The sequence below is a fragment of the Podarcis melisellensis genome, assembly GCF_964234715.1.
Source record: "Podarcis melisellensis genome assembly, chromosome: 3".
Lineage (NCBI taxonomy): Eukaryota > Metazoa > Chordata > Lepidosauria > Squamata > Lacertidae > Podarcis > Podarcis melisellensis.
Window position 1 is genome coordinate 33,717,912 of NC_138530.1, and position 26,872 is coordinate 33,744,783.

Genomic DNA, 26,872 nt, shown 5'->3' on the forward strand with positions numbered 1-26,872 from the left:
TTTTAACCTTGTCATACCACAGATATGCATGCCATCCAAAAGCATTGTTAAAGAAAAAAGGTAAAGGTACCCCTGCCCGTTCAGGCCAGTCTTGACAGACTCTGGGGTTGTGCAGGCCAGGGGCCAGCGCTGTCTGGAGACACTTCCGGGTCACGTGGCCAGCGTGACATCGCTGCTCTGGCGAGCCAGAGCCGCACACGGAAACGCCGTTTACCTTCCCGCTGGTAAGCGGTCCCTATTTATCTACTTGCACCCGGGGGTGCTTTCGAACTGCTAGGTTGGCAGGCGCTGGGACCGAGCAGCGGGAGCGCACCCCGCCGCAGGGATTCAAACCGCCGACCTTTCGATCAGCAAGTCCTAGGCGCTGAGGCTTTAACCCACAGCGCCACCTGCGTCCCCCAAAAGCATTGTTAAATCCTTCCAAATCTAAAACATCCGTGTTTTCAAGAAGCAGCCAGTCCTTCAACCAGCAGAAAGCTGCTGATTCATAGTACAACTTTAAGTCTGGCAGGGCAAAGCCCCCTCTTTCTTTAGCATCAGTTAATATCTTAAACTTAATTCTGGGCTTTTGGCCCTGCCAGACAAATTTAGATATATCTCTCTGCCACCTCCCAAAACACTCCATTTTATCCACAATCTGCAAAGTTTGAAACAAGAACAGCATTTTTGGCAATACATTCATCTTAATAGCAGCAATACGTCCTGACAAGGAAAGTTTCAGTCTTGACCAAACTTCTAGATCCCTTTTAATTTCAGACCAGCATTTTTCATAGTTGTCTTTAAATAAGTTCATATTCTTCGCTGTTATATTTACCCCTAGGTATTTTACTTTTTTAACCACATTTAATTCTGTCTCTTTCTGAAACCTTTCTGATTCTGAAGATGTCAATTTTTTTTCTAAAACCTTGGTTTTTTGCTTGTTAAGTTTAAATCACGCCACCCGACCAAACTCATAAATCAGTTGCAATACCCTTTTGGTACTTGGCTCTGGCTCCTGTAAGGTCAATACTAGGTCATCTGCAAATGCTTTAAGTTTATACTGTTTTGCTCCGACGTGGAAGGTATTCAGCCCAGTCCTACTGGATACATCAAGGAGTGAACTTGGGACTTTCTGCATGCCAAGCATGTGCTATACCCTTTCTTCTGACACTTGGCTTCCAGATGAGGTTTTCAATATGCAATCACCATTAAAATTGTCTCCTTCACACAATTTTACAGGGAACCAGGTGGTGTACGGCAATTACAGCCACCCCAGTACAGTGGTACCTCGGGTTAAGTACTTAATTCGTTCCGGAGGTCCGTTCTTAACCTGAAACTGTTCTTAACCTGAAGCACCACTTTAGCTAATGGGGCCTCCTGCTGCTGCCATGCCACCGGAGTACGATTTCTGTTCTCATCCTGAAGCAAAGTTCTTAACCTGAAGCACTATTTCTGGGTTAGCAGAGTCTGTAACCTGAAGCGTATGTAAACTGAAGCGTATGTAACCTGAAGTACCACTGTACTGCTTCTCTTTTTTCTTGACACGGAAAGTCCATTAAGGAGTGAAAGTGAATCACAGCAGCACAGTCTCTTTGCAGAGGTGGATACAAAAATGCCTTATTGAGGCACAGTGAGGAAAGGGCACCACATGCTGGGGATGCCTTCCATTCTCTCTTGTTTACCAGCAGAGCTTCTGGTCTCAGGCCCACTTCATGTCCTGCACTGCAAGTCCTTTTCCTGAATCTACTGGCTCTCGCCCTTCTTTCATCCACATCATGCTTTTAAAGCACACGGCTTCCCCCAAAGTATCATTGGAACTGTTGTTTTTGTGTGTTCGGACCCAGAGACCACCCCCCTAAATAAAGTCACACTTGACTCAAATTTTAGTTTTGGTTTTTGGCAGAATTTAGGCCACAACTTTATTGATTACAGTAGGTAAGTGGTTGCATAGGCTCTGGTTCAACTAGCTCCCTGCACCCTTGCAGGCAGTGCTGACCCAGGGCACCAGCATAGGTCAGCCAAGGGTGAACACCTGGGTAGGCGAAAAGCCTGGAACAGACTATGTTCACCTTCCAGATGCCCCCCATAGACTCAGGCATGGGTACAACCCCCTCTCCAGGTCTCACCGCAACACATGCCCTCTTTTAGGGAGGACACGATTTAAAGGTTCTGAGAAATGTAGCTCTCTGATGAGTAAACTTACAGTTCCCAGGAAACTTTGGGGAGAAGCCATGACTGTTGAAGTGGTATAGATGTGCTTTAAACATACAGTGTACATGTAACCAAAATTACTTGCTTCCAGGAGTGAGGTTTCCTCAACCAGCATACTTTAATTAGCTATTTAATCAGCAGATTACATTAAAAATAGCAGTGCTTAAATCTGTGCATATTCTGGCTGTAATCCTGTAAAGCTGAAATCCTCAGGCCCTTTTCTATGGACACTTTTTTCTTTCACAATTGCACTATGGTACAGTAGCACAACAGGGATGTGGGTGGCACTGTGGGTTAAACCACAGAGCCTAGGGCTTCCTGATCAGAAGGTCGGCGGTTCGAATCCCCACGACGGGGTGAGCTCCCATTGCTAGGTCCCTGCTCCTGCCAACCTAGCATTTCGAAAGCATGAAGTACAAGTAGATAGATACCACTCTGGTGGGAAGTTAAACAGCATTTCCATGCATTGCTCTGGTTTGCCAGAAGCGGCTTAGTCATGCTGGCCACATGACCCAGAAGCTGTCTGCGGACAAATGCCAGCTCCCTCTGCCAGTAAAGCGAGATGAGCGCCACAACCCCAGAGTCGTCCACGACTGGACCTAACGGTCAGGGGTCCCTTTACTTTTACCTTTACAGTAGCACAACAAGTAGGAAAAATGAAGCAGACAAGTTTTCTAGCTGGTTATGTAACTCACTAAATAGGGTCCTCTTTTCACATATGGCTGTGAAATCAACTAGGCTACATATCACGTATTCTGAGGTGAAATCCACAGCCTACTTACTGAAATGTAAATATAGCTGCATTCCTATTCCCCTGTGCTGTTGTAGGCACTCCTTTTGAATATTACTTTGTGTCATTTTTGCTATTGTACTGCTTCAAGTGCTGTTAAAAAAAAATACAACCTTCACTCCCAAAGTGCTAAAAAGGCACTGAGAACCACTTGCTTCAAAATGTTGCAAGAATGGTGTTTGTGTGGTGACCAATGAGGCATGAGATCCAGGAATGTTGATAATTTAATTGCAATTCTGCTCAGCAGTTTGAGCAACAAGGTTATTCTGTGGTTCAGAGTTTAGTCTATCGCTGTCAGTATCTCCCCCATCATATGGCCTTCATGTAGCTTGTGTGGTTTGTTACTTCCACCTCTCCCGGACATTGTTTCTGTCCTGTACCCTTTTTCCTCTACCTAGACCAGTTTCTTGACTCATCCTCTGATCTCTGGCTTTTCCTGGACTCCCAGTTTGGATTTCCCTTGTACACAATCAAAGTAAATTAAATTCATGGATGCAGGACCACTGTGGGCAGACCTCACCCTCCAGTTGTAATGAGGGACGTTGTTACATACACAGCAAATAAGAAAGGCTGTATGAAACATTGGTAGGTTCCTAGCTCACCTAGGCATATTCACAAATATAGCTCTCAAATATTCAATGCTTAAGCCTCATCTTTTTCTCTGAATTGCACCCTGCTAGTTCCAAACTCTGTTGATAAAAGACCTGTCTCATTAAGCAGTTAAGAAGTAACTTCTCCCCCTCCCCCTGTCCCCAGTTCTCTCTCAAATCTCTTGTCAACTTGTCAACGTCTGCATCATCTTCATTAATCCATTTTCCTCCTGTGGCCAACATCAGATTTTGACACATTGCTTTGTGTTTCAGATGGGACCGTCTGTTGTTTCTCTCCCCACCCATCCACCCCAGCTCCATCTTTTGCCCTCTCCATGACAGCTGGTTTTCACAGGCCCTTTAGAGTCTAGCGCTAGAGGAGGTCCTGCTTCAAGGGCCATGTGGCTGATTCTCGGAAGGCCTCTGAGTCACGTTAGTTAATCAGATGAAGGAGCTGAAAGGAACAGTGGAGCAAATACTAAGTACAAGAAAATTACATTTGTTGGCTCTTCACATGCAATTATACTAACTGAACTGTTGGCATAATGCAATAAAGATGTCTGCAGAATAGTATTTCTATATTAAGTGGCAGTTAACTCACTGAGTGAACAGCACCAACCCCGAAAAGATTGGTTTCCCATACATTCACGGCGGATGTGTTGGGATAGGTGATGGGATTGGATAGCCTCTATGGTGACTGCCAAAGTAAAGGAGAGTGTTTTGTCAATATTTATTGTCTGCAAAATGCCCGTAATTGTAATGAGCAAAGTCTCTCTGCAAGAAGAGGCAGCTCTTGCATTTCAAGGGCCTTGGATGTGCATATGTGTAGTACATCTCTGCCTGCTCTTCATGGACACATACAGTAGGCCCCTGGCTGGGCTACCCAGTGGAAGGCAGGTTTTGCCCTTGCTGCTATAATATCCTCAAGAACAACACTCCACACTCTGTTCATAAGAGTGACTAGGAGAGTATAGTCAGAAGACTGCCTCTCACGTTGGGTGTAATATTATTATTATTATTATTATTATTATTATTATTATTATTATTATTATTATTAATACCCCACCCATCCGGCTGGGTTTCCCCATCCACTCTGGGTGGCTCCCAACAGATTAAAAACAGAATAAAGCATCAAGTATGAAAACTTCCCTAAACATGGCTGCCTTCAGATGTCTTCTAAAAGTCATATAGTTTTTTATTTCCTTAACATCTGATGGGAGGGCCTTCCACAGGGTGGGCGCCACTATTGAGAAGGCCCTCTGCCTAGTTCCCTGTAACCTCACATCTCGCAGTGAGGGAACTGCCAGAAGACCCTCAGAGCTGGACCTCAGTGCTGAACGATGGGGGTGGAGATGCTCCTTCAGGTATACTGGGCTGAGGCAAATGGCAAATTCAGGAGTGCAGGGTCCCTTCATGATAGTCACAGCCACTCACCCTCACAGCCAAGCCAATTCTAAGTCTGTACAACATTCTAAGATCATACAAATATGCAATAATAATAAAACCCTAAAACCTTGTTAGGGAGTTCTGTCAATAATCCTGATGGTCTAAATTCTGTCTGCTGCTTTAAAAAATGGTTCCGGAGTTGCACTTCCCTAGGCACTTCCTCCCCACCCCACCCCGGCAAAGCACAAGCAGTAAGCCATAGAGCAAACAGTGACTAGAGCTTATGGTTGTCTGAAGTGAGCAAACCACAAGCCTAGGTTGCAACAACATGCTAAGTCAAACCATGGCTTAGCTCACCATGGTACAGGAAGAGGACTAGAGAAGGAGGAGAATGGCCACAATCTCTCTCTGAGAGCATTCACACTAGTACATTCACACTAAACTGTGGTTTGGCTTAATGTTATGTGTGAACTGGGTCAATGTTTCATCTTCACTCAGAAGGATATAGCTGTGCTATGGAAGTAAATTAGGAGAGGAGCAAAATGTATTTTGCACAAGGGCCTGCAACCATTATGGCCACTACAGAGACGGGACACAGGTCGTATAGCAGGTCAGTGAGGCCACTGAGGCCAGAGGAGTAGGAACCTATTTGAGCAGAGCAAGGAGGGAGGGAGTTCAGGCACAGGCACACACCCACACACACACACACACACACACACACATGGTTGCATGGCTGTCCCCAGCTGGTTCAATGCAGCCTCCAACCCTTTCAGCCGCACACGTAGAAGCAAGCTTTCACCTGCTCCTTTCCTTGGCTGTTTCTTTTTAGTTTGGCATCCAGAATTTTAATCCAATTGTCACTTCTCCCTAACAGAGTGGTCTAGATTTCATTCCCCCTCAAACAACGGCTCAGATGTGGGTGTCTCTAATATCCTGCACAGTGAAAGCTGCCATGCATGATTCATTTAGCTTCTCTGCAATTTCCCTGTCTTCCTTCAGTACTCCTTTTGCACTGCTGGGAAGGCCATTTAATAATTTCCACAGAGCAGAAAGGCCCATTACCCCTTTCATTATTCTACATCCTTTCAGTTTCTGTACTTAGCTGTATATATCTATACAGCCTGGATTCTGTGAAGATCCACTGCTAGCTTGAAGGCCATCTTTCACATTTCCCTCCACCATTAACCTTTGTCCCTCTCATTGCTGAGGGAGGTAATGGCTATAGGTCCCACTCCATTGCACACAGGGACACTATTAAGCAGAAACAACAGAAATGAAAAGTTTCCTTCCTTACTCTTTCTTGGAAGATATTGGTGGTGTGTTTTGTCTGGCTGCCTTCAGTGCACATTTGGGATAGTGAATTTGAATCATTCTTCCTTCCCTGAAATTGAGTGGCAAATATATACCTCCTTGTATTATGTCATCTCTGGCATCAAAATAGGGATTAGAGACCAAGCAAACAAGCTAACAGAATCAAACCGAGACCAAAGCTATGCATTGTTTAAATGCATATGTTCTTTGTTTTGTATTAGCAACCACTGACTTTGTGGCCTCAGGACCAGGGGTCAGCAACCTTTTTCAGCTGTTGGCCGGTCCACCATCCCTCAGACCATGTGGTGGGCTGGATTATATTTAGGGGGGGTGAACAAACAAATTCCTAAGCCCCACAAATTAACCAGAGATGCATTTTAAATAAAAGGACACATTCTACTCATGTAAAAACACGCTGATTCCTGGACCGTCCGTGGGCCAGATTGTGAAGGCGATTGAGCTGCATCAGGCCCACGGGCCTTAGGTTGCCTACCCCTGCTCAGGACTATAGGGCAGGATTGATACACTGCACTCCTGTCTTGGCAACCAAAAAAGTAACATGCCAGAGGTATGTAGGGACAGAGGGGAAAGTAAGCTGATTAATATAATTTTACCTTTGTAGGCTAGTGTCCACACACTCACATCCCTCTCTCTGCCATCCAGGTAGATAAGAGTCCTTATCAGAATTTGAGGACACATTCTAGCCAGACAAAAACACTGAAAAGATGGTGCAAAGGACAACATTTTTCCTGTGTGTATCACACCCACATTACCCTGGCAACCTCCATTTCACAGACCCAAGCATCTTCCTTTGATGGGCCATCAACATCTTTGTCATGCTTAAAGACTTCTATCCCAGGAGAAGACTCCAAGCATTTAGTAGTTTCTAGCATTCAGTAATTTTTAATATTCACGAACTTGTTAGAATGATGTGTGCTTTTGCATCCTCAACTCTGGTAATATTACTATACAGGGGGCAGAAGTTTCTGAAGAGTGGGAAATGGGGGAGATGCCCTTTTCCTCACTCCAGATACTTCTAGTTACAGATAGATAGCCGTATTGGTCTGCCATAGTCAAAACAAAAAAAATTCTTTCCAGTAGCACCTTAAAGACCAACTAAGTTAGTTCTTGGTATGAGCTTTCGTGTGCATGCACACTTCTTCAGATACAGTGAAAAGAATTTTTTTTGTCCAGATACTTCTGTGGGGGGGGGGGATGGGCTGACTGTTATTTTATAGCCTTATTCAACCTCATATTTCCCCTTTAAGCTGCTAGGGACTCAAGCAGGCCAATTTACGCCCTTTCCCTTTTCTTTTAACCAGGAACTCTCAACATCCCATGGCTTATTTCTTCTCAGTATTCTATACAAATCCTGAAAGCTCCTTGAGCACATGTTCTTGTGGGGATATTACGTTGCTTATTTCTTTTGATTTAATATACTTCTGAATATCCAGGGAGTCTCAAAAGTATGTCAATATCACTACCTTATTTTTGGGTGGCCCCAATTTCCAGACGGATAGGCATTGGATCATCCAAGTTCAGTGCAAAAGTGATGGAGGGATGGAATGGGATGGATATCTGCCAAGTGAGGATCACTCTTCATGCATCTGATGACCATGGCTCTAGTCCATGAGAGCTTATGCCACAATAAATCTGTCCTTAAAGTGGCACAATTGGTTGGATAGTGTTTTCGAGGCTACCAGCATGAGTTTGACCAAACTGCGGGAGGCAGTAGAGGACAGAGGTGCCTGGCGTTCTCTGGTCCATGGGGTCACGAAGAGTCGGACACGACTAAACGACTAAACAACAACAACAAAGTGGCACAATACTTTTGCATGTCCCCTCCGCCAACAACAACAAAAAATTAATACAGCTACCTCTTTGGGGGAAAAGTTCCAAAGTTATATTATGCATTGCTCAGTGTGTGGAGAGAATGTTTTATGCCAGTTACGGCTACATTTATGGTGCATGTAAGGTTGTGATGCTTTTATCTTCTCCAATCTTAATAAAAGCTTTTCTTGAGCAAATCTGCTTAATTAAGCATTGGCTCAGAACTACTTATGTTAATGCACTTAGACCTGTGAGGCACAGCTAACATGCTTGTTGCCATTCTCCTTACACTTGCTTGCTCGCATTTGTGAACTGCAAAATTGCTTTCCATTCCAGCAGAATATGTGTGCCTTTTCTCTCTGCAGACCTGACTGAGTTTTCTAAAATTACCTCTGAGATGCTCACAGTTGCATAAGCTATTCTTTACAGTGGCTATGGAAGACCTACAGACTGAACTTTGGCTATACAAGAGCAGAAAAGTTCAGCTTCAGAATGACTCACACTGACAACGTTCCTCGCTGCGTAGGGATATGCGAGTCACTATGTTCAGGGTCTTATGAATTCTTTATTCCAGCCTCTGAAATGAGGAGAGCAAATTCTGCAAACCAGATGCAGGCATTCTGTTATATATACTATAAATCATTTAGACATTCTTTTCTTTTCTTTTTTGTAATGGAGGCAACACAGCTTTTGGATTTTATCAGCTGAGCTGTTGGGATGTTTATAGAATGACCATAAACATGCTTAATTGTGAGAGACTGAATCAGGGAGCTTGGGATGTTTGGCATAGTCTCCTCTGAGGGAAGCAAAATATCAGTTTGGCTGGGACTAAAGCTTAGGGACAAAATGAGCTGTGCTGGCAAGGTGGGCAGGCTGAATGAGAACAAAGACACCACTGTAGAAAGTAGGGAAGCTAAGAAGCAGGGTAGGGCCAGATTTAGGTTTGATGAGGCCCTAAGCTACTGAAGGTAATGGGGCCCTTTATATGTCTTGCTGTCCTTTGTCAACAACAAATTGTCGCTGTTTTTTGTGTTGAATATATGCTATATGGTAATATAGGTAATAGGTATCTAAAGCCATTTGCCACTGTTGCTGTATGTAGGTTTTATTTTATTTGTTTTTTATCTTATATTTTGGAAATGTACATCCAGGGGGTTTTTTCCTTTAAATTTTTTGGGTGCCCCAAGAGAGTGGGGCCCTAAGCTTTAGCTTGTTAGCTTATACGGAAATCCGGCACTGAATCAGGGAGTTACTACTACTCAGATGCTCTTTTTTTGTAATTTTCAGTTATATACATTTCAATAGTTTTACAATCATTTTAACATTTCAAAACTTGACTTCCTTCCTCCTCTTTCTGCGGTTCCTTAAATTTATATTTATCATTTGCTGCATATTCTGAATTAACTTAACTTATTCTTTTATTCATGTACTTTAATTATTTACTCTTAAGAAACTACAGGTTATTACAATAATCCTGCCAATGTCCTTATCTGTTTATGATTTATTTGTACATATTCAATAAACCATTTCTATTCTTTTATAAAAAGTTTGTGGTCTTGATTTCTTATTTTTCTGGTAAGTTTCGTGATTTCTGCATAATCCATGAGTTTTTGTATCCAGTCTTCTTTTGTCGGGACTTCTTTCCATTTTTGAGACAATAATATCCTTGTTGCTGTAGTCACATGCATGAATTAATTTCTATACTGTTTAGGTATACCCCTAAAATTCCCAGAAGGAAAGCTTCTGGGTTTTTTTACAAATGTTATTTTAAATATCTTTTTCAATTCATTGTATATCATTTCCCAGTAAGCTTTATAGGACCACCACATAGGATATAAAGTACCTTCTTTCTCTTTGCATTTCCAACACTTGTTCAATTTTGATTTACACATTTTTGCTAGTTTACTCGGTGTTAGATGCCATCTATATAACATTTTCATATAGTTTCTCTTAAAGCATGTTGTTGTTGTTTAGTCGTTTAGTCGTGTCCGACCCTTCGTGACCCCATGGACTAGAGCACGCCAGGCACTCCTGTCTTCCACTGCTTCCTGCAGTTTGGTCAGACTCATGTTTGTAGCTTCGAGAACACTGTCTAACCATCTCATCTTACATTTCAGGTTCCTATGCAATATTTTTCTTTACAGCATTGGACTTTCCTTTCGCTTCAACATGCTATAAATTTTATATCTGTATTCCACAATCTTTCCCATGCTTCCATATCTTTCTATTGCCCAGTGTATCACTGAAGATTTTACTTGCTTATCCTTTGTTTGACAGTCTAATAATATCTTATACATTTTAGACAGCACTTTAACATTACATTCCAACAGATCTCTTCATTTTTGATATTTGTTCCCCAGATCCTAGTTTCCTATCTTTCTTAAATGCTTCATTCAGTTGATGATATTGTATCCATGTTGTTAACTTTCCTGAGAAATCCTTGAATTCTTTCAATTTAAACTTACCTCCCTCTTGCTTTAATAAAGTTCTATAAGCTGCCCAACCTTCTACCTTATTCCTTTTCTTTACTGCTTTGGCTTCCAACGGTGAGAGCCAAAGTTTTTGTCTCCAATAAGTTTTTATATTTCTCCCATATTCTATACAATTTTTCCTGATTATATGATTTGTAAAACCTTCCTTTACTTTCACCTTTTCTACCACAGATAGGCGTGGCAACCAAAAATATTATCATGACCTTTTAAATCTAAGATATCTGGATTCTCCTGTGCCATCCATTCCTTCAGTCAACAAAAACAAAATGCTTCGTAATATAATCTCATATCTGGCAGGGAGAAACCTCCTTTCTCTTTTGCATCTATCAATATTTTACATTTTATTCTCAGGTTTTTTCCTTGCCAGATATATTTAGAAGTATCTTTTTGCCATACATTGAAACAATCTGTCTTGCCAATCAACAGAACTGATTGAAACAACAATAACATTCTTGGCAATATTCACTTTTATAGTAAACACTCTGCCGAACCGTGAACGTTTCATTCTACTCCAAATCTGCAGATTTCTTTTAATATCTTTTAATAATTATCTTTATATAGATTTATATTATTTGCTGTTAACCATATGCCTAGATACTTGACCTTCCTTTCAATCTTTAAACCTGACACATCTTGTAATTTATTTTTACTCTCATCATTCATATTTTTACCAAGAGTTTGGTTTTATCTTTATTAATCTTAAGACCTGCTACATACATCTCCAAAATTTTTTATCTCTTGTAATACTTTTGAGATTGACTCTATTGGTTCTACAGATATCACCATGTCATCAGTTTATATTGTGTCTGTCCCACTCTTATACCTTTAATTTCTTGATTACATTTTATTCTTTGCACCGATACTTCTAAAACTAATATAAACAACAAGGGTGACAACGGACAGCCTTGTCTTGTTCCTTTAGTTATTTTACAATTCTCAGTCAGTACATTATTTACTATCAAATTAGCTGGCCAATATATATTGCTCTGACTTCTGCAGAGCATTCAGTCTTGTGAATCTTCACCAACAGTTTGAAGTAGACTATGGGACAGGGGAGATATTGGGATCAGTTCACAATTAAACGTGAACTTACCTAATTTTCAGTTTCCGAAACAAAAACACATAGTACAGAATGTGGACTTCTCTAAATTTAGCAGTGGTGTGCACAGAAATGCACATGATAGTGTAAAGTGTGCATATGAATGCATTTCAATAGTGAAAATAACATTAAAAATGCATTAAATTAGGGGAAATTGCTTTGCGAAGATGTGTATGTTAAGCGGAATTTCACACAAAAGTGTGTATATTGGGAGAAAATCATGCTGAAATATCTTCATGTGCACTTCAAAAAGGCACACGCAAAACAATGTGAAAATGTGGAGAACTGAACCTTCTGGAAAAAGAGAAACTGAGAGAAACCAAAATTGGTATATTTGCCCATCTCTACTGTGTATAATTCAAAGTCATAAAATGCAATGCAAGTGCAATAAAAACAAGGTATTTAGAAGTTGGAAACAATGGTGGGGAAGCTGAAGATGTGCCTTGCCTGAGGTTGCCTTCTGGTCTAACTCTGGCCCAGTCTGTACCTTGATTTTTCAGAGTTAAGAGCTCAGCCATGATGCCAGTAGTTCAGGGAATAGTTTGCTGCTTTTGAAAATTTGAGCAACTGAGATTTTGTTCAGCAACTTTGTTTAAAAAAACAAGACTGGGGCTTGCAGCATGCGGCGTGCTCTGGGTAATAAGATTATCCAACCAACGTTGTATCTCTGTGTTCTGCACTGCAGAACAAAGAGAGAGCCATGCATTTGCCAGTACAATGCACAACAGCATTACGGTTGTTTGCAGATGGAAAATGCTACACTGCAGTCTCTCGAGCTAGTTAAAGGGGTTCCATTTCAGCGCCGCTACTTTCATCTGTGAAGATCAAAAGCTGTGCTCCAAACTGAATTACTCAAAACTACTATAACATGTGGCAACCTGTAGAAACCAATCTGTATGACGTTTTAATGGCATATGTGTGACACCCGGAAGATTTCTTTTCCTCGGTCCATGGAGGGAAGAGAGGGGAGGGGGAATCAATAATATACAAAGGAGAAACATTCGTGTTTTTTATGGAAATGACCTCCTCTGAGGCAATGTAGCCAGTGTTTAAAAGAGCTTTGAATACCTGTTTTGATATTCTTAAGGCTTCGGGCAAATGTTACATACAGATTTTAGATCAATGTGAGTTTCATGGAAATTACCCAGGGTGGGTAAGGGAATTAGATCAGTCTGTGACTCAGTTCTTTCATATTTATATTCAGATTCAGACTATATAAATGGCATCTTCATATACATTTAGTGGTGTAATAAACTAAGGGGATGGAAAATTGGAATGGAGAATAATGCCACCTACCCAAAAGGCCAGCTCTTGGCTCCAATGTTTATTCCTAATTCCCTTTCTGATTAGGGGTACTTCTGTGTACCCCTAATCACCTTCCTGGAAGTTATTCCCCATTCTGGGTGTTGTGAGTTACCCTGATTTTGCTTCTAAAGTGAAAACACAGCGTACAGAATCCTTTCTCCTTCCATTTTATATTGCTGAATTTTGGATGCAGTTTGCCACCTCTGTCAGTTCCTTCATTTGCATCTCCACACACACACACACACACACTTTTCTACATAAACAAAGCTACATGTACAAATTGCTTTTGTTTTGTTTTGGCAGTGCTTGTACCTGTTTCAGTGTGATCAAGCATATCATGATTGTATTAAGATTGCTATTTTGTGCGATTGCCTAGAGTTTATCAGTGTGCAGGACTTTTAGCAATGTGCAGGATTTGAATTTGCACATCATTAAAATACCACCAGTAACATACCCACGAGGAAGCTAGATGCAATCACACACACACACACACACACACACACACACACATGAAGGTAACTTTTTAAATGGTCGTTTGTATCAATGAAGATGCAATTGAACTGAAGAAAGTGGAAGTGATAGAAAATAACATATGCTTCCATCCTGAAATTTAGTTTAAAAATTATTTTAGCTTAACCAGGATATAGAAGTGGAACAAAGGGACAGAGTGAAGCCATGGAAGTGAAGGGGACATATTTATTACATGGTTCTCCCTCCCACCTTGTGTTCTCACAGCAATCCTGTGAAACCGGTTAGGCTGAGCCCAAAATCGCTTAAGTGAGCTTCACACCTAAGTGGGGGTTTGAACCCAGGCCTCCCTTCTCCTGGTATGATTCTGTAAACACTACAGCACACTGGCTTCCAAATTCTTTCATCCTTATGTCTGAATCACATCCAAAGAATTTTTTTTAAAAATCATTATTTTATTTCATAGAGTTGAGGGCTATTGATGACTACTGGTCACAATAGCTATGCTCTGCCTCCGCAGTTAAGAGGCTGCACTCCTTCAGAATACCAGTTGCTGGAAACCACAGGAGGGGAGAGTGCTCTTGTGTTCAAATCCTACTTGGTGGTTTCCCAGAGGCAACTGTTCAGCCACTGTGAGAACAGGATGCTGGACTAGATAGGCCAGCAGGCTTTTCTTACATTCTTATCTTCAAATTCCAGAGTTCTCGCTGCCGCTTTTAATATGGCAGCGCAATCCTAACCATGTTTGCTCCAATGCAGGGATGCAACAAGGCAGCAATTTCACCCACCCACAACAGTCACCACAAGATAACCTTTGCATATAACTCTGACTGGATAAGGTAATTAACCTCCCTCCACTTGCAATTCTTTACTAAGTGAAGTTACCACACCCTGCAAATGGTTCACATTAACAACATTTTGAATTGTTTTCACTGCTCCTCTTTCTTGGCTTAAGCTACTATTATTACGAGTAGCCTGTACCGCTCACATTGTAATGCATCTTCTTTCTCAGCTAGCTGCTTCTTCTTTCTTCTTCTTTTTCACAGACTGCGGTAGCACTGCCAAATCATTAACATCGCATTTACTTTGTCGCACAGTTTAGTTGGGTTGAAATGAACAGGACTTGAATGTCAACAACTATGTACCTTATGAGGGTTATACACTATATCAGGCTTGTCCAACTTCCAAGCGACTGCGATCTACTCCCACTATTAAAAAAACTGGTGGTGATTACCCACTGGATTGACCAAAGTTGTTAAGCGTGTTTTTTTGGAGATAAAAGTTGTCTCTAGGGGTGGGTGGGAGGGGTCCCAAGATCTACCCGTGATCTACCACAGGCACCCCACAATCTACCAGTAGATTGTGATCTACCTGTTGGCCATCCCTGCCCCACATATATGGTGTAGTGCCTACCGTGTTGATTTAGGACTTGGGAGACTAGGGATCAAACTCCTCCCCGTACTGAAGCTATGAAGCTCACTGGGTGGCGTTGGGGCAGCCGGTCTCTCAGAATACGTTACTTCACTGCGTTTTTGTGGGGATCAAATGGAGAAGGAGGAAGAACCAAGTATGTCACCTTTGACTCCTTGGCAGGGGCTATGAATGTAAAAATATATGCCACTCCTCCTCTCTTCTCTCACCAACATGCCTTCCTGCCAAATCTGCACTCCTTTGCAAGCCCCCTTCTCCCACACCTGGCCAACCCACTCTCTTTTCCTCTCGCCAACCCCCCTAATCTTTACACCTTATCCACCCACTCACCTTTCCCCTCACAGCTTGCCCAGCCCTAACCCTTTTAGAGGAGGGTGGGAGATGCTTCAGAGAGCACTTTGCCAGACCATTTTCTGAAGTGCTTCCCACCTTGCTTTAAATGCTCCTCCAGCAACATTTAATGGGAGGAGGCCATGATTCAGAGACCCATTTGCTAAATCGCTGTCCAAAGCATCTTCCACCATCACTTAAACTTTTATCCTTCCTCAACAGCTCACCTGGGCTGCCCTCTGGTCCATTGTTATGCTGCAGTTGGCATGGCCACCTATAGGCTGCCACACAAACTGCAGCATGATGACAGTCATACACAAATATATATTACAGAGAGATTATATAAAATACGCCATAGAAACCTGATGCATCTGGAAAAACAGAAGTGAATTCTTTGTTACACCTAGATTAGTTTTGGCAATCTGAACTCTGCTGCCTTTTTCTAAAAGTGCAGTTACCCAAAACACTATTTTCTTCCTGTCTTCTCCCCCTTATCAAGTATGCCAACCTGTTCTTAAGTACTGTATATGTGTGATCCTGCCATCTCCCTCTGCTTCTCTATTATATTCATGATGTTTAGCTTGTTAAATGTTGAATATCATCTGCCTTTTGGCGGGAGGTGGCGGGGAGGTAAAAACAGAGTCAAGAAGAATGGGTATTTTTCTCATATTACATTGCTTAAGCGACATCTTCAGAAGGAAAAAAACAACAACATAGGCTGTTGCACAATGGCAAGTCAAAGGGGTAAGAAATACTTGCCTGATCCTATGAACCCATCGTGAAGGGGCAGCAGCTAATTAGGTACGGAGCCACTTTTCCAACAATGGTACAAGGGGATGATGCTCTGACACCAGGACCTGGTCATACGCCAGACCCAACACTCAGATAGGAGCAGCCCACCTCTTATTCATTCTGGGTGGGTAGAAGGATAGGGCTGCTGTTGCTGGTTTCTCCATCATCATCCAAAGAGGTCAAAGATTGTCAGGTTCCTTGTAATTTTCACCTTCATAACCTTGGCTGGAAAGAAGCTTAAGCTTTCTCAGTCTGAAGGTCATGTGCCTCTTGATCAATACAAGTTCATGAATATGGAGGGCACTGTGCACCTATTATCTCATTAATGTGCACCCAAATGCACTTTATGCCTCCTTTGTCCAGAGACGGTTTTCATCAATGTCAGAAATGAAATCAACATGAAGGATGGGCTCTTGATATAGAAAATAGTTTGGTATACCGGTACTTGGTATATGAAACAACTACTAAATTGCCATTATTTTTCAACCAGATATGGGGATTTTTCTTCATGCCTTCATTTTTCCTGTTTTAATCTTCTCCCTTGCTATGTGGTGTTTTTTTCTCTTCCCTCCCTCCCTCTCTCTCTCTCTCTTTTTTTTTACTTCTTTCAAGGTCGCCTGCTCCCACCTGCAGGAGTACATTTAATTTTTCACCAGAGATATCAGAAGTGTGTCTTATTATTCCTGGTATAAGGTTTTTGCCTGCTCATTTTATTCAACATATGCTCCGTTGCATCTGGCCCAAGCCTACTGGGATCACAAAGTGTTAAGACACCAAGACTGCCGGCAAGATGGCCCTCTGTTTTCTTATTAGCAATTAAGCTGATGAACATCAATTTCTGTGCAAGATCCATCATTTTCAGAACGATCAAAATGGCTCAGGAATGGTTTATGTTGGAAGCCTATGCAGCACTCTATTTAGAAACCTTTACCCCATTAGTTTGAAATTCTGTAGATTCTCATGTATGGTTTCACACTTCTTTTCCTCAAGGCATTGTGAAAATAGGAACTATGTGAGCACCTTTGACATCCCACTAAAGTTAATGTGAATCTGCCATTTATATTATAGATTGGGATTACATCCTTTACGGGTTGGCGTTATGAGCTACCTGGCTAACATCAGAACTCGTTCCCTTGAGTCCTAGCACCTACTTTAGAGATGAATTACTAAAACAAAATCAGCTACTCTGTGGCATTACTAATTGCCCCTAGGGTAGGGGAGGCTAACCCATCGCCCTCCTGCCATTGCTGGACTTCAACTCCCTCCAGCTCCAGTCAACATGGCCAGTAGCCAGGAGGGATGGGAGATGTGGCCCAGCAACTTCTGGAGGATCAAAGGTTAGCCACTCCTGCTCTAGGGCTCCAGTGGTCACTGTGTTGTGGAATGCTGAGCTGTATTCAGGGGAGAGAGGTTGTTGAGCCTGTGGTTCTGCTGCTGGCAAAACCACACCAAAGCAGATTTGACTTAACAGGAACTGTGCTGTATGAATGTTATTTATTTAAAAGCATTTTTTATATGCCACTCAATATTTCAAAAAAAAAAATCTTTAAGCAATGTACAGTCTAAAAAAACAAACAATATAATGTTAAAATGAAAATACAACCTAAAATCAGGAAAATAGCAATATTTACAAAAGCTAATAAAGCAAATTCAGAAGATTCAGACATGTAAAACAATGTCCAGTCTTACGTATCAGGGAAGGCCTGAGAAAAAGGATAAGTCTCCAGTGAGACAGCTGAAGGTTGCAGCTTCACATATGGCAAAGGAAAGAGCGCTCCGCAGTACAGAGGAAACAGCAGAAAATGCCACCCCACTATAATATTTTGTAGGGCGCAGTGCCTGGAGTGGAATTTCCCCAAATGATTTAAGTGAGCTTACAGGTCTATACAGGGGCTGGAAATATAGAATAATAGAATTGTAGAGTTGAAAGGGACTCCAAGGGTCAGTTGCCATTTCAGGTACTTTTGTGACACACCGTACCTTACTAATGATGTCATCACGCCAAGCCACTGCAGAAGGCCTCTGAGCATTTATGGATAGGTTTGTCCAAGGACCACCTAAACTGCAACCACCCCATTAGATTATAGAATATTTAGTGGAACTATAGATTCCAGAATACAAAACAAATTCCTGAAGAGAGGCACAAAAGTTTAGCAAGCATATGCTGGAACATGTAGGTCCACCTAGGGCAGAATCAGGTGATTTGGTCTGCCTTTGCTCCAGGGTTTCACATCAAAACCAACTGTCTTGCAGAACAGACGTGGTTAACTGTCTACAAAGTCTTTCTCAAAATAATAAAAAATTCAAATTATTATGTTTATATGCTGCTTTCACCCAATATGACATACATGTGGTTCTAAGACAATGATCATACTCAGGCCTGCATCCTTTTAGCAAGGTTGCAACATAATGCTACCTTCATGTCTTTGCTTGGGTTGCAGCCAATATCTATTATGGCTAAGCTTCTACTGAGTGATAATACTCATTTCATGATTTATGAACACTAGTGATTTATATTACAGTACGTTAGCCTTTTCCATTATTTGAAGTAAGGTGTTTCAGAAAAAAGCTGGCAAAGCTATTATGCCATATAAAGATTTTTATAAATGTTAGAATTTTTCATGTGTTCCATTGAGAAAGAGTTTTTAATAATAATAACTGTTCTGGTTGGTAACATTTTGGATTGCCCACCTTTTTGACTTCAGTGTCTGCTCAATGTATACAGTGAGCTTTGCTGTAAAATGGCTGTCACCCATCCTGTACCCACTTACTTGGAAGTAGACCAATTGAATGTTTATTTCTGTTGAATGCAGATATTTATATACAATTGTGCTGTATATGCACATGGTGGAATGTTTGCCATTAACATGTTATATTACTATAAGATTGTAACCCTTTGCTCATTACCTAGGAATAAGTCCCATTGTCCTCAAAGGGATTTTCTTCTGAGTAGACATTATTTGATTGCAATTTAAGGGAATGAAGGCATTTTACACTCTGGCTTTCTGCTATAAAAGCCCACAAGGAGCATTTCAGAAGCAATTAAAACAGCATAAAAATACCCAGAATAAGAACAAGTGAAGACTGCAAACCTGTGCACACTTACTTTCCAGGGAGTAAGCCCCATTGTATGCAGCATAAGTTAGTTTTAAATAAATATGCATTGGATTGCACTGAAAAACATAAGCCCAAGCGGAGCTAAAAGCAATAACAGCTAATAAATCTCAATTGTCATTAGGTTTAATTGCATCCACTCTCTTCATCTCTACAAATAGTAGCTAATAATTAGGGCTGTGTAGCCGATTTGTGCCAGATCTGGATTAGGTTGTGGCAGCTACAAATTGCCACAGAGCGGGGGGGGGGGGGCATTTCAAATCAATTTGTGCTGATTTGTGCCGATCCAGAACTAAAAACAGAAACAAAACACCAGCCTCTCTAAAGCCGCAAAGACTGTCTCCAAGGTGTTTCAATTAATTACAACACCATTTAAGGAGAACACCAGGGTTAGGCAAAGACAGGAATTGGCTCATTGTAGAGTTGTAGAATTTCATTCAATACTCTCAAACACAGTGTTTAGGAAGAGCGAAGGCAAAGCTTCAAGATGCAGCAAGCTCACACTTCCCCTACACTTTTGTAAATACCGTCTCTTTGAAATAGTTTGGTGGCATTTGTTCAGTTCCCTACCTGGCCTTAAAGCTGTTTGTTTCCCATCCTTTCCAATTCAATCCCAGCCCCATCCTTACACGCCCCCCCCAAAAAAGTTTGTTGTCTGTGTCTTAACCATTGTTACAAAGGCAGTGTTACTTTCCCTTATTCTCTCTGCTCCCAATTTTGGCCCTAGTTTTTCAGCTTAGGTTTGCATTTGATTTATAGCTGAGTCTGTTTCTCTATCCATCTTTATTGGTATTTTGGTTTTGTGTGTGTGAGAGAGAGAGAGACTTGTGAATACATTGCACAGAGTCCAGTACAGTACACTGTTCATGGCCATGAGAGTACAAGATTCAGAATTATGGATCCAGATCTGGATTGAACTGGGAAATAGAGTTGTGGTGTATTTCCTCACCGTTGCAGATTCTACACTTCACTGCCATTAATGTGAGACAAAGGAACCAACAGTCAGAGAAGATTGTATTTGCTACTCAGTGTATATTTCTATGTCTCTTTCAGATCATTGGCTCTTCAATACTTGTGGTGCTAATGGACCTCAAGGGCCCACCCAGACCCAATGCAATGATGCCTATAGGAACTCCAATCTCAGTGTAGTGGTAGGGACGGAGGATAATTTTCCAGGTGTCCAAGTGTGGAGAGTGCCTGCAACCAATACTTACAGGTAAGAGTTCTATTAGTTTCATTAGTTCCAGAGGACTTTCCAAGCCTTTTCTCTGAAACCTATTATCCAAGCCAGGGCTCATCTCTTGAGCATGAAAAGTAGTAATGAAGAGAGCGTCAAGGAGTGTGTCTAAAACTGCCTTCCCATTATCACCAAGGACTGGAGCTAGAGTTTGCCAAGTTTTAAAGAGGCACACATCTGCAATCTATACCATATTGTTCCTGCCGCAGTGACTGGCTTGAGGGCATGCAGTTGCTCAAGGAATTAAATAAAGATTGCCTGGAATATTCCTAGATGTAGCAAATGATTGTCCATCAGAATACTTGATCATAAAAATGGACAAAGGAGAGAATAATATTGAGTGGTGCCCAGGTTCTGGCGTGTGAGATGCATATGTGTGTTTATTCAATTTCTATTCCTCCCTTTCTCAAAGTTGCCCGGGACAGCAAACACCAAAGGCAATTGAAAACAAAATAAAAAACCCATTTAGAAATCTAAAAACTGTTTTTAAAAAAGAAATAACAAACATCTAATAATATCCCCATACCCTCACACCTAATGACAAGTGTGTCAGGATGAGTATATTTCAGCAATCAAATTTCTGGGTAAAGTGGAATATTTGTAAGTTCCTCCTGGACGTAAATACAGTTGTACCTTGGAAGTTGAACGGAATCCATTCTAGAAGTCCGTTTGACTTCCAAAACATTCAGAAACCAAAGTGTGGCTTCTGATTAGCCGCAGGAATCTTTTGCAGCCAATTGGAAGCCGTGGAAACCCCGTCGGACATTCGGCTTCCAAAAATAGTTTGAAAACCGGAACACTAACTTCTGGGTTTTGATCGTTCGGGATCTGATTTGTTCGGGAGCCAAGGCATTTGAGATCCAAGGTATGACTGTAATGAAAGAGACAGGTGCACCTCACCAGGGAGGGGAGTCCATAGATGGGGAACAACCACCAAGAAGGCCATGTCATGGGTCAATGCCAACCACACAGCACCCAGTATTAGCACCACCAGCAGGGCCTCCCCTGACAATCATAAGGTTTGAGATGGAATGACCACAGTGCCATCAAATTCAATATATATGTAATTAGAAAGCTGCCAAGACAGGTCAGCATGGCTGCAGTTGATTTTAAAAGAGAGAAAAGCGAATGAAGTTGTTAAAAGGAAGTTGAAAGGGAGAACCAGGGAGGTCAAATATTTTCAAGATGTTTGGTGGCAATTTAAAACCACAATGATAGATGTTTAACTGGGATGTAATTTAGAGGGTAGTGAGTTATGTTTTTTAGGTGGGTCACCTCTCATTTTTTAGTGGGATGGGTTGGATTTGTCTTTTTCTATATATTCTTGGATGAACATGTTTAAGTATGCTGTATTGTCATTTTATATGGGGTTTTAATGTTTGTTTGTTTTTGCTGTAAGTCACTTTGGGACACATTTTGCATTTTGCACACATAAGCATGTCCCAAATTGATTGGTACCAAAAAGACAGATTATGATAGGTACCAAAAAGACAAAGAATTTGTTTAAATTGAGAAACTTTAAAATGCTAGTAGGATTCATTCAGAAATAGAAATCTTACCCAAAGTAGTACAAAAGGATCACTAATACCTTGTTCAGATATAACAATTCCAACTTTATAAGCCACTATTATTATTATTAAGCCAGGAGCAAACCTTAAACCTACAAGCTCCCCATCACTCCTCTTCCCCTCTTATACGCCAACTTCAGCACCTAATATGTGATTACTTTGAGACAGAATTTTCTGATATATCTGAAGCACAAAACAGTGCTGCATTTTGGACTCCAAAAACCAATCACCTGATCATATCACATGTTATGAAACCAGAATTTAAGCAAGGCATTACCGCCTGAGAATCTTAATTTTAAGCAGCTTGTTATAACAATCCACATGATTATGTTAAATGAAATGGGTATGTTACCGATAACATTTTGTACCTGAAAAAATTGTTTATTTTATTTATTTATTTTGTATTAAATTTGTGTGCCACTCTTCAAAATCTCAGGGCAGTTCACAGCATAAAAATACAATATAGAAACACAAAATAAATAATGAAAACAAGAACAAAAATAAACCCAATAAACCCAGCCCACCCACAATGACATTTAAAAGGATTGTTGTTGTTGTTTAGTCGTTTAGTCGTGTCCGTGACCCCATGGACCAAAAGGATATAGGATGTTAATCAGCCAATAACCATTCACACAAATATCCCTGTTGAAGCAATAACTTTCTCCACTGCCACTGTGAAGCCCAGGCACTGAATTCCATACATTTTAAATTGAAATCCTTTGAGTGTGCCACTGATTTTAATGCAGAAGTCCTTGCTGAAAAACCATGGTGATGGCTTAAAATATCTGAGGTATGATTGAGAGTTTGTGTTGCCTTCATGTGTCCTTTTTCTGTTTTGATTTGTGTGGAGGGGTCGACAAGTTTAATTGTTTAGTAGTTGGAAAATTGGGTAAAGGGATCTGGAAATTTATCATCTGGTAAAGATGATTTGGTTTATTTAAAGAACCAGAAGAGGGGGTGGAGGGAAGTCTGGGGATTTGGGCAGGGGGAAGGTAAAAATGTGTGTGTGTTTGGTTATTTTTTGATGTTAATGAGTAATGTGTGGGGTAATCTGGTATTGATACAATGTGGTATATATTGGATTTTTGTAATTGAAAGCTAGTACATTTTTAATAATAATAAAAAAAAGAAATGTTGGGTTCTGAACCACCCTCCTTGACTCAGTATTACAGCCATACAAAATAACAAAGAGCAAGAGTCTAGAAAAATGGACTAAGAGAGGTTCCAAATCTGCTCGCCTACCCATTTTGAGGGCGATTGATGATAATGAAAAAACTAATGATGTTTCACTCAGCCATCCAGAAAAGAATGACTTGCCTGTGGGGGAACGGGTGAGAGGAATTTTTCAAGACTGGCATATAGTATGTAAGCATCTAAAATATAACCCTGAAGCAAAATAGAGAAGCAGTAAATTATATGCACAGAAGTCTCATTTCTTTAATGTTAATGCCTGGGGAAGAAGCAAAATTCACCAGCAACCCTGGGCTGACTTTGTTCTATGATACATTCGCAAGCAGATCAAAAGTTGCAGGCCATTGATATACTGAATGATTTTTATGGGACGTTGCGCATTGTATGTCCATGTTTGAATAATTAGTGCCAGTCATTTAAAAGTTGTGGTGTGTCATTCACAAGATCCTCAGTGCCGGCGAGACATCACAACCCGTTGCGCAGTTCCAGTCACACAAGCTTACTTAGAACATCAGACAGGCACAATAATTTGAGTTGACATCCCTGTTCTGAAAGCAGTCACTATGAATGCCTTATTTCAGTATTGCAAAGGGGTCTCCCTGGGGGGTCTCTAGCTGAGTGCCTGTGGGTGCCATCAGTACCTCTTAGCATGTCCACAAAAGATCTCAGTCTGTCTGGGCCATTGTGTGTTCCTGTCTCTTGTAGATATGGCAGCCATTGTTTTGACTGGCACCCATAGCACATTCTCAACATTCCAGAAATTCCCACTGCTTAAAATGGTTGGCATCCACAGGGGCCTAGGCCAATTTGACCATTGATTGTTGCTACCCTCGTGCCATTCTCCCTGCCGTGCCTCCGAAACCCTTGAAAAATCCTTACTACAGACCCTATTTTGCCAGCCCATGACCACCACTTGCCCCTTGTACAGTACCGAGACCTGATGAGGTTTCTCCTTTTTGCCAGAGCAGTAACACCACTCTGGCGTTGAAGTTCTGGTATAGGGTGCTAAGCTGCTTCTACCGTTGCAGCAAAATTGCCCTGTCCTAACTTAGGTCTAGTGAAAGTGTCTAGTCGCAGTGTCTAGTCCTGTGCACTATTGCCAGCAGACCCAGAAACCGGAACAGCAAGTATTTTAAAACAGCGGCCCCCATTCCATTGCTGTATAGTGCAATCGTATGCATGTCCACGCAAAAGTCCCACTGTTTTCATGTGAGTAGGTTTAGGATTGCAGCTTTCTGCCTCATCTACTGTGAAGTGGGACCAAAGTTCTCTTTGGTTCCAAAGGTTTTCTTGTCTTAACTGGCTGGAGGCTGGTGAGGGAGAAGAGAAGACAGCAGCAATTGCAATAAAAGGGCAAGTGGAGATTGTGCATCTTCAGGTCCAAGTGAATCGTTGCGCATCATCGCTTCAGTGTGCAAAACCATTTTCTCCCCTCAGTTGTATCCCAGAGGAAGAGAGGGAGAGAGAGAGAGAGAAAGAGAATCTACATACATGCAAGCAATGCTCCTGCTGCTAAAAACACAATAGCTCCTTTAAAAGGTTCCTTCTTAGAAAATGTTTAATTCTGCTTCCATTTCCAGAAAACAAAAATGCATTCTTATCCTGTCAATTATTCTGTGTGGTTTCGTTCTGCCAAACTACATGGGAGAAACAATCTGTTACTCCCTATGTTTGTCCCGTCCGTATGTTTCTAAGGAATATGTGTGAGCACCTCATAACTGACCCGTTATGCGTGTGTTTTGTATTTGCGTATTGGAGCAAATACAAATGTCATGTAAGAAACTCACTTACCTATATATTCTCGCCTCAGATCCTCAGCCTTCTGCAAATGCAATGGTGTTCTGTTTTAAACAAAAGGAACTCTCTTTTACTATTAACAGAAGTTTGAAAAAGAACCAGCAGGCTTCACTTTGATTTCTCCCCCCAACCTTCAACACTCCGAATAACACAATATGTTTGAAAATTTCTCCCTGCTTTTTATAGCCAGGTTCACTGTTAAACATAGCAACAGTAATAGAGAAGTGTATGTCTGTTTTGCAAAAGTGAGTCCCTATTTCTGACTCTGGTGATCTTTCATACATTTCTATTACTTTAGCAACTTTTGACAAGACGGTCATTGGCATTCATAGGAGCTCTGCAAATTTGCAGCCTATTATCAATGGCCGGGCCAATAACCTCTTTGTAGCCATTGGCTTTGACAAATCTGGAGTAACCACAACCCAGGGTTTGCCGCTCCTCATCCTTCACAGCTGGTGAATGAGGCACTAACCATGTCTCTCTGGGTTCCCGGCTTTATTGCTTATATGCAAAATCTACTCATACACAGAAAAATATGGCTCCTAATTGCAGTCAATTAGCCCTGCCAGCTTGCCTTGCTCAATAGTGCACCTCATTAGCCATTATAGCTTCCCGCTGAAAATCAGCTCAATGATTCCTGTTCCTCGTAGCATCTGTTCAGGGGACCCTATCCTGTGGCCATCACTTTCTCTCTTGCGTCCATTCCTGCCTTATGGAAGAATGATTGCTTGGGTCGCAGAAAGTGACACGAACATCATTGGGTCAGAGTCCAAGAATCCCCTCTGCTTTGTGATCGGCTTGGAGCTCTGTATTCAGTCTGACAGCCAAGGCTTTGCTTGTATCTGTCTGTTTTGGAAAGAGCATAGAGCCTAGGTATCCTCACTGCAGCAGAGCCAAGATGAACGACTAAGTTGGAAAAAGGAAAGTTGGGGGGAGGAAAAATCTGAAAAATCCTACTTCTGCCCCAGGGGAAGCCCAGGTTATTCTGTGCTCAGAATAAATGATACCAATGGTACGTGTTGTGTAGATTTTATTCCATTGGCACTCCTTGGCTTATTCCTTCTCTTCTTTTACTTGCAGAGTCTCAGGCTATGGGGCATCTGGTGGCAAAGGGAAGAACAGTATCATGAGGTCACATGGCGTTTCTGTGGTTGGAATATTTAAACTCCAGAAGAATGATAACTTGTATATTTTGGTGGGACAACAAGGAGAAGATGCCTGCCCTAGTGTAAGTTATCATCCATCCTGATGAAGGCCATCCCCACCCCCACCCCCATCCACGAGCACATTGAAACACTCTGTTTGGACTGAAATATCTGGGCCTTGAGAGTTAAGGCACACTTATTTATTAATGGCCAGATCCATCAATTTCAGTTTTCTCAGTTTCTCATTTTTCCTACCTCAAATTCAGTTTTCCACATTTCTACAGCAATTTGCAATATAGATTTTTATTTTTATTTTAAATGATGATAATTCATCAGTATTTCAGTGGAAATTTCTCCTAATAAGCACAAGTTTGTATGCAGTTTTGACTAATATACACATTTTTGCAAGCATTTCCCCTAATATATTGCATTTTTCTATGTTGTTTTCATATCTATATACATTTTTATGCAGCCTTTCCTCTAATATATACATTTTTGTAAACACCGGTTGGAAACTGCATCACACATTTCAGATAAGTGCAAATTTTGAAGGACAGCTTGTTCCCGTTCTCATATTGTTTCAGAAAACGTGAATTGCTTTGGTTTGCCTACCTTTAAATGCAATCTGAATCAAATTTCTCTCCCCCCTCCCCCTCTCTAGTAGAGAGATGTAGGCTCAGATTTAGATCACTAGGGGAGTTTTGGGTAATTTGCTGTTTTTATGTACATGTTATAAATTAATCAGTGAGAAGCAGATGGTTAATCATCTAAAGATTCCTTAATCAATTGGAGGCTTTCAACTGAAG

At 41.3% G+C, this 26,872-nt stretch overlaps 1 protein-coding gene across 1 annotated transcript in view; it reads left to right on the forward strand.

Annotated features, from left to right (window-relative positions):
- ALK (ALK receptor tyrosine kinase) overlaps positions 1–26,872 on the forward strand; it is a 587,955-nt gene that overhangs the window by 504,520 nt on the left and 56,563 nt on the right. The window contains exons 12-13 of the mRNA XM_081903661.1: positions 20,182–20,344; positions 26,002–26,149. Coding sequence (XP_081759787.1) covers positions 20,182–20,344; positions 26,002–26,149 — 311 coding nt within the window. The remainder of the gene's footprint in view (positions 1–20,181; positions 20,345–26,001; positions 26,150–26,872) is intronic.